This window comes from Centruroides sculpturatus, unplaced genomic scaffold (genome assembly GCF_000671375.1).
Source record: "Centruroides sculpturatus isolate CEXI.00-Female unplaced genomic scaffold, Cexi_2.0 scaffold688, whole genome shotgun sequence".
Classification (NCBI taxonomy): Eukaryota; Metazoa; Arthropoda; class Arachnida; order Scorpiones; family Buthidae; genus Centruroides; species Centruroides sculpturatus.
Genome location: NW_019385125.1, coordinates 259,686 through 274,140, shown reverse-complemented (window position 1 = coordinate 274,140; position 14,455 = coordinate 259,686). Strand labels below are relative to the sequence as shown.

At 30.3% G+C, this 14,455-nt stretch overlaps 1 protein-coding gene across 1 annotated transcript; it reads right to left on the bottom strand.

Annotated features, from left to right (window-relative positions):
- Nucleotides 1–2,421: 2,421 nt before the first annotated feature.
- On the bottom strand, nt 2,422–8,105 carry LOC111635128 (monocarboxylate transporter 5-like). The gene is made up of 3 exons (XM_023379985.1): nt 7,807–8,105; nt 7,467–7,610; nt 2,422–2,438 (listed from the first exon to the last, which is right to left on the bottom strand). Exons 1-3 carry the CDS (start codon nt 8,012–8,014, stop codon nt 2,422–2,424), a joined length of 369 nt encoding a protein of 122 aa, XP_023235753.1. The 5' UTR covers nt 8,015–8,105.
- Nucleotides 8,106–14,455: the final 6,350 nt, after the last annotated feature.

Sequence of the window (14,455 nt, the reverse complement as noted above, 5' to 3'; positions counted from 1 at the left end):
TACTATAATATTAACTCGTGTGTAACTGTTTATATTCAGGAATGTTTTGATGAGTTTATTTAATTATTTATGAAACACTTTTAATGTGTTTATGCAAAACTAGAACTGTGTTTAGAATTTACATAAGAAACATTTTAGCGTGTTTTAAAATGCACATAACTCATTTTGGGATATTTAGAAATGCCACTAAACATGCTTTAACACACATTTTGATTAAAGTATAAAACATATTTTAAATCAAATTGTTTATTATTATTATTATTATTTTATGACTTAAATTTTATCTTAATAAAATAAATCACAAATAATATAATAACAATGAACGTTACGTGATATAAATCAATTTTATGAAGTAAAAATAGCAGTAGGTAGTAAATATTTATGCATTTAAACATTTCAATTCAGGTTTTTTACGTTATTTTTAGTTTAATAATTATTTTCTACCGGAATTATTTAATATAAGTATCAAAATTTTGTAACGAATATTTACGGCAATCATTGCCGTAAATATCACTGTAAATTTTATTTAGTTTATTATAAATGTTTATTCAGAGAAATAAGGAAAACATTTATTTATGAAATTACCAATTCGTTACGTCACAAGTTAAGCCATAAATTTAAATGATAAGATGAAAAAATTATGTTCTTACGAAAGGGATTAAAATAAAATAAGCCTATCTAAACGTTAGATTTGAAGTTTACAGCTTTAATGATAAATTAATATATTTTGAAATGTAGCCTACTTAATAATGCTTAGTGTGTTTAGAAATGCATATAATCATACAGACTAAAAAAAGGCATTAAAATGCCTTTAATAAAATTTCTTAAGTTATAACAACAACATAGGCATATATCTTTAAAGATTTGTATATGAAAAACACACCTCAGTAACACTTATATGATTTTAATGTCGCATTTCAGAGAACAGAGATTTAAATACCTGGTATCGCATGTTTATTCGTATTTAAATTTGAACCTTTTCGCAACTAGTTACTAAATGAATATAAGAAAATTTATTAGTAAATAGGATATGTTCATTGCGTGTATTTAAGCAATTAAGAAGCACTGATTCATCTCGCTAAAATTATAAAGCAGCTTAAGTTTAACCCAATTTTTATTTGAAGAAAATTGAACATGATTTATATGTTTTCCTGTAAATTATTACCCAATAAATCTTATTAATGAAAAATAGTTTGTATGTACCAGTTGAAATTAAAGCCACTAATGTAGCAGAACCACTAATTGCTTTCTTATCTGAAGAAAGATTATGACCATATTAGGTAGAGGAAAAACTGGCTACCAATTAGGCAATTGCTAAACGAGAAAGATGATCTATTATAATAAAGTGATACATTTGATATGAACATAATTTATATAATTAAAATTAAGAAGTGTATAAATACAGTATAAGAAATTTTCTGAATATTGTGGCGGTGTCTCTCAGATTTTAACATCTACATATCTGCAAATCAAATTTATAAATATTATTCAGAGTTATATTTAACATTTGCAAACAATTTTAAACTGATATGAAAGCTTTTTATGATTTAAAACCGATTCTTCAATCGGTGTTGTAGCATATTTATCGTATTATAATCATTAGTCAGGAAAAAGATAAGTTCTCCATACATAACATTTTTCTACCCTCGATATTTTACATTAAATTTAAAATAAGCTTAAAATATAATAATCTATTATTATTATTATTATCAGCATTGGATAATATTAAATATGCTTCGTTAGTAATATATTATTTTCCAAATTTATGCTTATCAGTGGTCGAGCGGACCACAAAACACATAACGGTCATGGGGTCGCGCCTGACAAACGGACTGGCGAATTGGAGTTTTCCGGACTTTTTTTACGTATAGGGACTTTATATACAACTGTATAGAGGCCAGTTTCCCATAGAAACTCGTCCCGTAAAACACCCGATTGGCAGCTCGCTCTCGTGTTGAGTTGCTTATCCCATCAATCCAATCCGTTTCATTGTTATTTTTGTACATTTCGTCTTTAAAATTAAGTAAACTGAAACCTGAAAACACTAAAAAGATAAGTAATTGCGGTATATTTATGGTTATTTTAAAACGTTTTCTGTCCTGTTGGCCGCCTTTTCATATCTGCCATTTATCCAGTTAGACCCAAATTGGGATGCCTGGACGTGAGTTATAAGAGCGGTACATCCTGACCAACCTATCCACAAAAATTTCTGAGACGAGTGGACTCGACCTGGGCACCTCAAAAACAATAGCTGATGTCTTAATGCTTGATCATACTATCACCAAACTATACTGTAATCCTACCGGTATCATCAAGCTTTGAGCTAGTATAAGATTTATCTTGATGTAATAAAATGTTTATCTCTCGCTCGTGTTATTTCATTATCGTTATTAGGAATAGTTTATTATATTTAACTGGCCATCAGCTGACGTTCTGACCTATAAAAAAAGACGATTCAAATTTCACATTAATCTTTATATATTATCAGTGCAGTACCTGCAGCATTCTAAAAGCATGAAACTAATATAGCACAACCACAACTGTTTAAGGACCGTTCATTAATTTCATATACACTTTAAGGGAGTGAGGGATCAAGAGTCTACATTTAATTAATGGACGACCCCTTATAGAAATGTGTCAGATATATAAATGGTCCATCCTATTTACTCATTACAGAATTAAAGTAAATATTTTAATACAGTTACGAAATGAGTAGTAGTGTTATATAAATTAGGTTAGATTTTCGTGTCGATGATGTTTTAACTTATTTTGTATTGAAAACTATTGATAATTTATTATTTTTATTGCAATGAAAATTAAAGTGTATCTCAAACACTTTAATTTTTCAAAAAGCAAACAAACCTGTACAGAAATTCTGTATATTTTTCAATTTTAGCATTAAGAATAAATTCACTGTTTTAGAACTCTATTTTATTTTTGATGAGGCACAATACGGAATAATTTGAATGACCACAATTATGCTAGTTTCTTAAGATACAGTAGAATTCCGCAAACTCGACTTAATGTGGACAGAGAAGGTGACGAGTTGTCGAAAATGACTAGTTTTACAGCATAGGGATGATACTAGTCTAAATAGCGGAATTTTCGTAAAGTATTATATGTGCAAATTCATATACATATTAACTACATACCAGTAGTTAGTATTTAGGCTATATTTGTAGTTAAATTTTAATTTAAAAAATATTCACTCGATACTGGCTACTTTGTTTTGTTAGTTACGCCAACGCAACTAACAAAACAAAGTTGGGCGATCTGTCTAGTGAGATACTTTCCGGGAGGTCTTTTAAAAGGTAACCGGTCCCTATTTAGGCATTAAATAGAAAATCCGATCAACTACGTGGCCTAGTCCTAGGCAAACCCGCGACCGAACTGCTAGTGTTAAGGGAACGGAACCGCTTGGCTACTTTCGAGTTAGTGACATTCGCGTCGTGGCGTTTTTTGCAGTGGCACTTTGGAAAAAAGGTTATATTCTTTGTTAACACCTGAAATTGATGCCATTATAGCGTGTTACCGGTAAAGAACGATAATTTACTTGACTCTAATATTAACTTATAGAGGTAAAAATTAGATAACATGTATTTCATTTTACATCCCCAGCTGTTATGTATAACAGGAGGAAAGTATAGAGATCGTTCAAAAAAATGACCCCCCCCCAGATTTTTACAGTTTTGGATTCAGAGGACCTTAAAACGCCGAGAAACGCAAAGAACTTCGGGTTTTTCTGTATATATGGATGTATGTTTGCTGTCTGTCTGTCTCTCTCTGTGTGTGGGGGGTAGGATTTTGTTCATCCCCTTTGAACAAAATAACTCCTTTGTTTTTTATCGAAAATTTCTGAAATTTTACAGGGAGGTTTGTTTATTAGGGGATTGATGCTGTTAAATTTTGGTGTTTAAAGGTTGAAGGGGGTAGGAAGATAAACGGGATCGTGTGTCATATCTCGAGTAGAGTCAGACTTAATGATTTTACTTGTTATTAGCATTTACTTTTTTTTAAATCCATCCTTGCCCTCAAAATTAAGCTTTTGCTAGTTTACAATATTTTATTAAAACTATAAAAATTTTAATATAAAATATGACAACAGATAGCGTTACTAAATGTAGCCGGGAAAGTTAAGCAACTCGTTGCTGGACTTTTCGACACTACGAGTTTTACGAAATGTCGAGTTTCCGGGACTCTACTGTACTAGAACCACAAACCAGGCATTGCTATACAAAAAGCAGCATTAGCAATAACTTGATGGTGGTGCTTCGAAATGTTAGCTGTGATTTTTAATATTTTTACATTTCATTCATCAATGCAAAGAGCACCTTTGCAAATTCGCAAAACTATTACTTACACTCCTATATTAGAATGTTGAAATTAAAAAAAAATAAAATTTCTTTCGACAAGTGACATAAAAAAAGCTGTTTTTACTTATTTTAATGATTTTATTTATATACATTTTTTTCTCTTTGGATAGAATTGAACCCCTCATTTTGAATGATCCAGACTTCATATCACCTGATACATCCTGATCACTTTTCACTGCGGCATATTGTACCATTATTTGGTAGCGAGGGAGGGTTTGTTTTATCTTAGTTTTGTGTCTCTAGACTTTATAAGTCCAATCCCGAGTAAATTTAATTGTATAAATGACGATCAGAGACCCGGAAGAGATTGATTAGGAAGGCCAAGGACTAGGTTGGAGTAATGGGATAAGGCAAGTTAAACAACACATCGGCAATCTGCCAAGCGAAGATGCCTCCCGGATAGACTTTATATGAGAAACTGACTATTATTTTGATGCTAGACAAATAAAAAAAAACACTCCGGAAAACTCCAAATGCGACCAACTATCATTGTTTCAGTGGTTTTAATATATACACTCGGCCACTGGGGACAAGGTCAATTCTAGGCAGTCAAGCCAATATATATATGTTATAAATTAAACAATGAATTGCATATCATATAATGCTGTATCAAGTTACGAAACAAAAAATAAAATACAATTTTAATTATTTTTGACTATTACTACTGTTAAATCTACTATAAAAGTAAAATAAAATCTATATGTTAAAAATGAGTAACTTTTAATGGGATTCACATTTATTTAAGGTAAATTATCAATATTTAAAATAATTATACAGAGAAACACGTGATTAATTACTCAATCATCAATGAAAAGAAAAAAATATAGGATCGTCTTATTCGTTACATAAATAAGTATTATTCTGTAATATTATTTAACTAAAAAATTCGTTCGCACGTTCTCGAATGAAATAATATATATATATTATTTCATATACATATATTATTTCATTTATATTTAAAATATATATATTTTTTAAATATAAATGAAATTTAATAAAATTTAATAAAAAAATCAATTAAAACAAGATCTAAATAAATACAAAAAAGATCTTGTTTATTAAATTATTCTTTGAAACTTGATGATGTTAAAATTCAAGTCAGATTCAAAAGCTATAAATTTTTCGAAGCTCAAAAAAATAGTTCGCCTTGATACATGATTGATCAAACTAATTATTATAAACAGTTTTTTTTTTTTTAATTCAAGAAATAATGCAAGATATCATTACAACGAAGGATTCTTTCTTCGATTCCAACAAGGTCATTCACTAACAAAATCATAAATCAATCATTAATATTGGTCAATAACACTGACCTAAATTTAGTTACAAGTCAGAAATCAGAAAGTAAGTTCAAATTAAGTTAGAAATCGCTAATTTCATTTTTTTTAATTATTAAGAGTGATTAAAATTAACAAATTTATACGCGAAGACTTAAGAGTTTACTAAATAAATAAAAATGTAGTTAACAGGATTTTAACTTTTTCCTTTGAATTTCAGCTTACTCTCTGTAACTTGAAATCCAAAGCTATGTAGATAGGCTATTTCTTTATACAGGTACAGAAATGCTTGTTTATTTTCAGAGAGATTTAGTTTTACGTTTATTAAATAAATGTATTGTAACTAATTTTAATGATAGTGCTTAGTTTACAAAAGCATTTAGTTTTTCTATACTGTATAGCATGTTTTTAATATTATGCATTGAGCAGAAGCACGTTTATTTATAACTAAAAGGCACGTTTATTTTAGTTTATTTTAACTTTCCGTCCTAGGACACTGAGGGCCTTTTTAGCAAGCGAAAATGGGCGGCCGGGGGTGAGGGGCGGAGCCCGACATATCCGGATCATCCCTGAAAAATTATTTGGCTTTTTGACCAGTCCCGATTCGATCCCTAGAGCTGTAGACTGCCACATTTATCCACTCGGTCCAGGAAGGCAAATAAGAGGCGAGGGCGTGTAAAGGAAATAGACAAACTAGCGATGATGCTGACCCATTACGTGTCGTCACTGTCAATGAAAAAAGTGAGGACGTTGGGATCTTAGTTTGACAGAAGGACGACAGAGTTTAACTACGCCCCTGTAGTGTAGTAGACCCCACTTTTACAATTAAACAAAATTCAAAACGAATCGAATCGTTCTATTTATAATAAATTTCAGCCTCATAAATTGGGATTAAGTTTCCGGAAGTTATACTATTCTATATAAATAGAATAGTATCATACAGAGTTGGCTACAAAATCAAAACACAGAATACAATAAATACGGCGTTTCACTGTCGTAAACAAAGAAAATTTATTCCAGTCGTAAAGCGGATGTCTACATTATTTTGCACAATTTACAAAATATAATTCATTCAGAAACGATATAGATTTACTACTTAAACTGAATCAGAAAACTGTTTTTCTCTCCCCCTTAAAATTGTCGAGTTTTTAAGATTTTATGGATATTTTTTGATCTACTTAACACTCTGAGCGTATAAAATAGTCCATCCTCGTCACTCAGATTAATAGATATGATTTTACTTTCGAAGATATTAATTTTGAATAAGGGAACGTCCTAATTTATAAAGGAATTCGAATTTTTCTGGATGAGAAGTTTCGTTTCGTAAACTGATGAATAAAAATATCTATCTTCACTCAAGTAATATGGGACGAGATGTGATCTGGGTTACGTCCCAAATTACAAATCGAAATAGCATTAACTTTACAATTAGAAACGAAACATGTCATAAAATTGACGTGTTCAATAAATTATACAAAAGTGTTTTTGCACAAGACATGTTTATTATTTTAAAAATTAAATTCATAACATTTTGAACAAAAACAGATACGTTTCAGTTTATGAAATAAATTTAAGCAAAATTTTAATATTATGTTATTATGTTATTTATATTATATTTATGCAGTAACAACTAAAAAACTTCCTTAAATTAACGTGACGTAGTATACGAGCTACGAATACGTAGCATTTGTTATAAATAGAATCGTCTTAGAAGTGATTCTATTTTAAAGACGCATATGGTAGCTTTGTTATTTAAACTATATCATTACTTTCTCTCAATTAATTTGTTAATTAATTTTCATATATCTCAACTCACCTTGTACGGCTCCGAAAAACAGGATAATGAATACCAAACTGTGGCCAAAAAAACATAAAATAACACCTATAGATGCTATTAAGCATCCACTGAAGACAATAGTTCTTATAATTAAAAATTGGGCCAAAAATCCTGCAAGAGGACCTGAAATTTCGGAAGAAATTAAAACAAATAATTACTTTGGTTACAAAATATAATTAAATGCAATTTATCAAAACTAGACGCGACTGTACTATAAACAAATTTCTCTTATCTATAAAAATGTCTTCCTAACCTATTTTTCTAACATTAAGTAATGTACTCGAAGAAACATTTGAATGTAAATTACAAACTTACTTACCAACTAGAAACATTATTGATGAGCATAAAGTGATAGGCCATGCTGCTTGTTCCCTAGTTATCCCAAATTCTGCCAGTAAAGCAACGTAAACAATAGCTGCTGATCTTTGCAATCCCAAAATGATAAAATTGATGCCGAAACACGCAGTGGCTACAACCCATCCCCATTTATCTTCCTGGTTATTTACTATTCCGACAGGTTTATCCATGTTTATGACACAGTACTCGTATACTTACAGATATTATTTGAATTCTGACGTACGCGTCACGTGAACAAGACTGGATATCCGGTGTTCTGTCTTTTGAATAATTTATTTTTTTTAGGTACTTACTATAATATTAACTCGTGTGTAACTGTTTATATTCAGGAATGTTTTGATGAGTTTATTTAATTATTTATGAAACACTTTTAATGTGTTTATGCAAAACTAGAACTGTGTTTAGAATTTACATAAGAAACATTTTAGCGTGTTTTAAAATGCACATAACTCAATTTGGGATATTTAGAAATGCCACTAAACATGCTTTAACACACATTTTGATTAAAGTATAAAACATATTTTAAATCAAATTGTTTATTATTATTATTATTATTTTATGACTTAAATTTTATCTTAATAAAATAAATCACAAATAATATAATAACAATGAACGTTACGTGATATAAATCAATTTTATGAAGTAAAAATAGCAGTAGGTAGTAAATATTTATGCATTTAAACATTTCAATTCAGGATTTTTACGTTATTTTTAGTTTAATAATTATTTTCTACCGGAATTATTTAATATAAGTATCAAAATTTTGTAACGAATATTTACGGCAATCATTGCCGTAAATATCACTGTAAATTTTATTTAGTTTATTATAAATGTTTATTCAGAGAAATAAGGAAAACATTTATTTATGAAATTACCAATTCGTTACGTCACAAGTTAAGCCATAAATTTAAATGATAAGATGAAAAAATTATGTTCTTACGAAAGGGATTAAAATAAAATAAGCCTATCTAAACGTTAGATTTGAAGTTTACAGCTTTAATGATAAATTAATATATTTTGAAATGTAGCCTACTTAATAATGCTTAGTGTGTTTAGAAATGCATATAATCATACAGACTAAAAAAAGGCATTAAAATGCCTTTAATAAAATTTCTTAAGTTATAACAACAACATAGGCATATATCTTTAAAGATTTGTATATGAAAAACACACCTCAGTAACACTTATATGATTTTAATGTCGCATTTCAGAGAACAGAGATTTAAATACCTGGTATCGCATGTTTATTCGTATTTAAATTTGAACCTTTTCGCAACTAGTTACTAAATGAATATAAGAAAATTTATTAGTAAATAGGATATGTTCATTGCGTGTATTTAAGCAATTAAGAAGCACTGATTCATCTCGCTAAAATTATAAAGCAGCTTAAGTTTAACCCAATTTTTATTTGAAGAAAATTGAACATGATTTATATGTTTTCCTGTAAATTATTACCCAATAAATCTTATTAATGAAAAATAGTTTGTATGTACCAGTTGAAATTAAAGCCACTAATGTAGCAGAACCACTAATTGCTTTCTTATCTGAAGAAAGATTATGACCATATTAGGTAGAGGAAAAACTGGCTACCAATTAGGCAATTGCTAAACGAGAAAGATGATCTATTATAATAAAGTGATACATTTGATATGAACATAATTTATATAATTAAAATTAAGAAGTGTATAAATACAGTATAAGAAATTTTCTGAATATTGTGGCGGTGTCTCTCAGATTTTAACATCTACATATCTGCAAATCAAATTTATAAATATTATTCAGAGTTATATTTAACATTTGCAAACAATTTTAAACTGATATGAAAGCTTTTTATGATTTAAAACCGATTCTTCAATCGGTGTTGTAGCATATTTATCGTATTATAATCATTAGTCAGGAAAAAGATAAGTTCAGCCTTGGCATTTGAACTGTCAGAGGATATTGATAATCCAATGAAAGGTATTTAAAAACATTACCCGCAACCCTATCAATAATTAAGAGAATTTTTATAAAATATAAAATCATGTGAGAAACTTATCAGTGGTGAAATGAAATCGCAATTGTACCAAGAGAGTCCTCTATAATGCAGATTTTTTTCTCAATACTTTGTTATTAATAAATAGTGTTTTTCTAAAGCGGCCGAAGGCCAATATTTCTTGCGATAAGACTGCAATTAGCAGCCACGTTACATCATGACTTGTAATTATAACTAACAAATATAAAGGCGTAAAGAGCACAGAAACGGACTTATGCCTCGGACTCCGAGAAAGAGAGAATAGTAGGTCTACGAACTCTTCGAGTAAACATTAAATAATTTATAAAATTTTTCAAATAACAGTTAAACGTTATGTTTTTATTAATGTTGACATTATTATTATTTTCATTATTATTATTGTTGTTCTTATACCGGACGAACGTAATTAAAGTATCCTCCTATTCAATCTGTCTACGGAGATATTTACCAGGCCAAATGCATCAAATTTAATGATAGTATGATGGCACCTGAAATTTATGTTATATTATATTAGCACCAAAACTCGCAACTACGGCACTTTTGGCAGTATGATAACAGACATTTTATTTGTACCGCTTTGGTTGTCATTCTAAAGGTATAAAATCCGAAAGAGATGAAAATTGTGTTTGACTACGACCGTAATTCATCCTCTATAATGCTTCTCTTAAAAACACCTCCCGGAAGGCATCCCCTAGGCCAGGGGTCGGCAACCTTTTGAGTTGGAAGAGCCAAAAATTACAATTTACAAAATTTCAAAGTTTTTAAAGAGCCACAAAATTTTTTCTTGCCAACAATAAATAGTACTCGCATAAATAAAGNTCATATATATATATATATATATATATGAGACTTTTCTTTGCGTTTTGAAAAAACTTTAATTCACGTAAGAAAGATTTGGATAACAGGAACGTTTTAAGGACTACAAATTACATAAAAAATATTGTGATTATTATAAAAAACAAATGTAGGACTTCTTTTTCGTCTTTCGTCTTTTCGCGCGTTCTTCTTCTACCGTCGTCTCCTCTCGCGAAGTCGCGTCTTGTCCCGTTCTCCACATATATAGTCTATACATTATATGATGTACTTTCTTACTACGTTTATTCATATGTAATAATAAAAATACATATATACACGGTCTTACATTTATATATATATATACACGGTCATGTTTTTTTTCCGTTTGTGGGGGTTAAAAAAATCTGTCCAATGTCGATTGCCTTTCTGTCTTCGTCATGATTTTTCAGAAGTAATTAATAGCATTGTAACTGTAGAGATCCCTAGGCCTATTAACCTCAACCTGGTTTGGGTGCCATTTAAGACCGTTGTTCTGACATCCTCCCACTTCTTCAAAAAATCATTAATAGCAGATATCGGCATAAAACCGCTTTTTCAGAAGAAAACGTAAAAAAACTTTCTGTCAGAAATATAAAAGGCTGGAATTACAAGGGAGAGTTTCAAAGTTCTGGGGCAATACTATCCGATCAGTGTATACTGGGTTGAACGTCAATGTCGATGTCTCCCACGCTCCGAAAAGTTTCGAATTCTTGCTTGAAGACAAAGGAAGACCAATCGGTATTCGTTATTTTACGTCGCTTCTTCGTGTTTGTTCAGTGAAGTATTCGTTATCCGAACATGTGTTCGTTGTCCGATCATAAAAATCTTTCGCGAAAGTGTTCGTTATCCGATTTGTTCGTTAACCGATCACCCACTGTACTTTGCTGATTGATTAGAGTGTCGATCTTGATTGACTGTTGATTTGAAGATTTTTGTGTTCTCAAAGATATAGTACAACGAACGCATTCAAAAATCAATTAGGCTATATTTTTGACAAGCCTACATGTCAAGAGAATTCAGTACTAGCAATCTCTCAGCTGAAACTAGTAATAAAATAATTTCAGTGAATGTCGCAAGGGGCGCGACTTTTCGATCATTCTATATTATCGATGGCCACTTATCTAAAATCGAAGAGAAAGTACGTTTTAATTCCGATGTATCGTTTGAATAACATGACGTTTCCGGTAACGTTTTGANATATTTGCGTATGGAACTAAAGATCCGCAGCTTTACATTCAAAGAGCCGCATATGGCTCGCGAGCCGCAAGTTGCCGACCCCTGCCCTAGGCAGATCGCCCAAGTGTTGCGTTGCCATAACTAAAACACTCCGTATAAACAGTGAATTCTTACTTTTAGATTCTAGATCAGGCATGTCAAAGATACGGCCCGCGAGGCAATTAGTTGCGGCCCGCGACGTCAATTCAATAATGCTATTTGTTTACTTTTTATTATCTTGATACCAAAGAAAATGTGATATTTTGTACTTAATACTTAATAAACAAAATCGTTGAACTCAATTACTATTATTATTATTGTTGTTGTTGTTTTTATTTTTATTTCTTCATATTATCATACTTATATTTATTTTACAGTATTTGATTTATTTTTGTGTTTATTTTCTTGTTTATATTATATTTTCTCTATTTCATCTTTTGAATTTCAAATTAAAATTCATCTTGGCAAGATCATTTATTGCATAATTTGCATATAAAATGAGTGTTTTTGATATAGTAGTAAATTACAGTTTATGTTTGTATTTTGAGTCTTAAGATCCTTATTTTCGGCTTAGTTTACAGACCTGCTTCAGGCCTGTAAATTGGCCGAAAATGTTTGTACTGTGATTAAAGTTTTTGCTGGAAAAGTACGAATGTTGTTTTTTATTGTCAAATCTCGGGTTATTAAAAATGAATTTTTTTTAGTCGGCTACTTTTAGACTACTTTTTAGAAAATTTTTGGCTACAAAAGCTGAAAACATCTTCCGTATTCGAGACACTTCTGTGATTAGCGAAACTTTGTTGCGGATATTTTCTTGGTGTGCAAGTTCGGTCTAATAAACTGTATTTATTGAAAATTTTTTACCATTGCAATGTCAACTGAAAGAAAAGTTGATAGTGGGTGCCGATTTTTCCAGCGAAAGTGGGAAATTTCGTATTTTTTTTTTATTGAATGGAAAGCTAAACCACTTTAATTCGCAATCAGATTATTGCCTTTTGTAAAGAATTTAATGTGAAAAGACACTATGAAACGAATCATAAAGATAAGTTTAAGTTATTTACCGACGAAATTAGGCAAGAAAAACTGGCATCATTGAAAACTGAACTTTCGGGGCAACAATCATTTAAAAAAAAAAATAAAAAACTGACAGTGAGAATGCAATGAAAGCTAGTTATTCGATCGCACTAAAGATTGCAAAAAAAAATCAAAAGCTTTTAGTGACGGCGAATTTTTGAAAGAATATATGGTATACGTAGCCGACATTTTATTCCCATCACAGAAACAAGTCATTCAAGAAATACCCCTGACTAGAAATACAATTGCTTCCAGAGTAAATGAATTGGCAGAAAATTTGGACTTTCAACTTAAAGATAAAATTAAAGAATTTATCTGGTATTCCTCAGCAACCGATGAAAGCACAGATATCAGAAATACATCGCAGCTTGCTGTATTTATTCGTGGAATTAATGGTGGAATCACAGATGGAACAAAGCGATAAATGTGGGCTTGATTTTGCATTCTTAGTAGATATGACGGAACACTTGAATAATTTGAACGTTAAACTTCAAGGAAAAAATATAATCGTTACGCAACTGTACTCAAGTGTTCAAGCTTTCGAAATAAAATTAAAGTTGTGAGTCGCAGCTGCGAGAACAAAAACTTGACTATTTTCCTAGCATTCGTGAAATAGGCATGTACTGTACAATGTAAATAAATTAGCAGATTTTTCTAACCGTTTGTTTCATCTTATTGCTGAATTTGATAATCGTTTTGCAGATTTTCGCTCTCAATGCTTACGACTTTCTTTTTTTTAATGATCTATATACTGTACGTTCGATGTTGTTAAAGCTAATGGAAATAATAGATTTGCAGTGTGATACTGCTTCAAAAACAAAGTTCAATGAAGTTGACATATTGGAATTTTATACAAAGTACTTTAAAAATCAAAATAGCTATCCCAACTTAAGAATCCATGCTGCCTGCATTTGATGCATGTTTGGAAGTTCATATGTGTGTGAACAGTTATTTAGATTAGTAAATCTAAATAGAGTTTAAGACTTACAGATGAACATCTTCAGTCCATTTTTAAAGTCAGTCCATTTCCATTTGCAATAATTGCTTCATTGAAAATCAATATAACATCGTTGACACCAAACATCGAGAAGATAATGAAGCGTAAAGGAAGTCAAGTTTCTGGATTCTCAAAATAATATTTTGGTTTAATACCTCTCTACTTAAAAAAATTATAACTTATTTTCTTTAATAAAATCATTTTTATATACTCTTACTTATACTTAGTACTTATTACATTTGCATTTTATTTTTAATCTGGCCCGCTGTCATACTCGAGACAAAAAATTGACACTCAAGGAGTTTGAGTTTGACACCCCTGTTCTAGACGGATTCTAAAACGTTCATAACTTACATAATAAACGTTGTGCAAGATATACGTTAACGTATATAGGTTAAGGTATATATGGTCAATTTTTTGAGAAAAATGAAAAAAGATCGGTATTAAAAAATTTGGCAAGAACTTCGCAGTATTTCG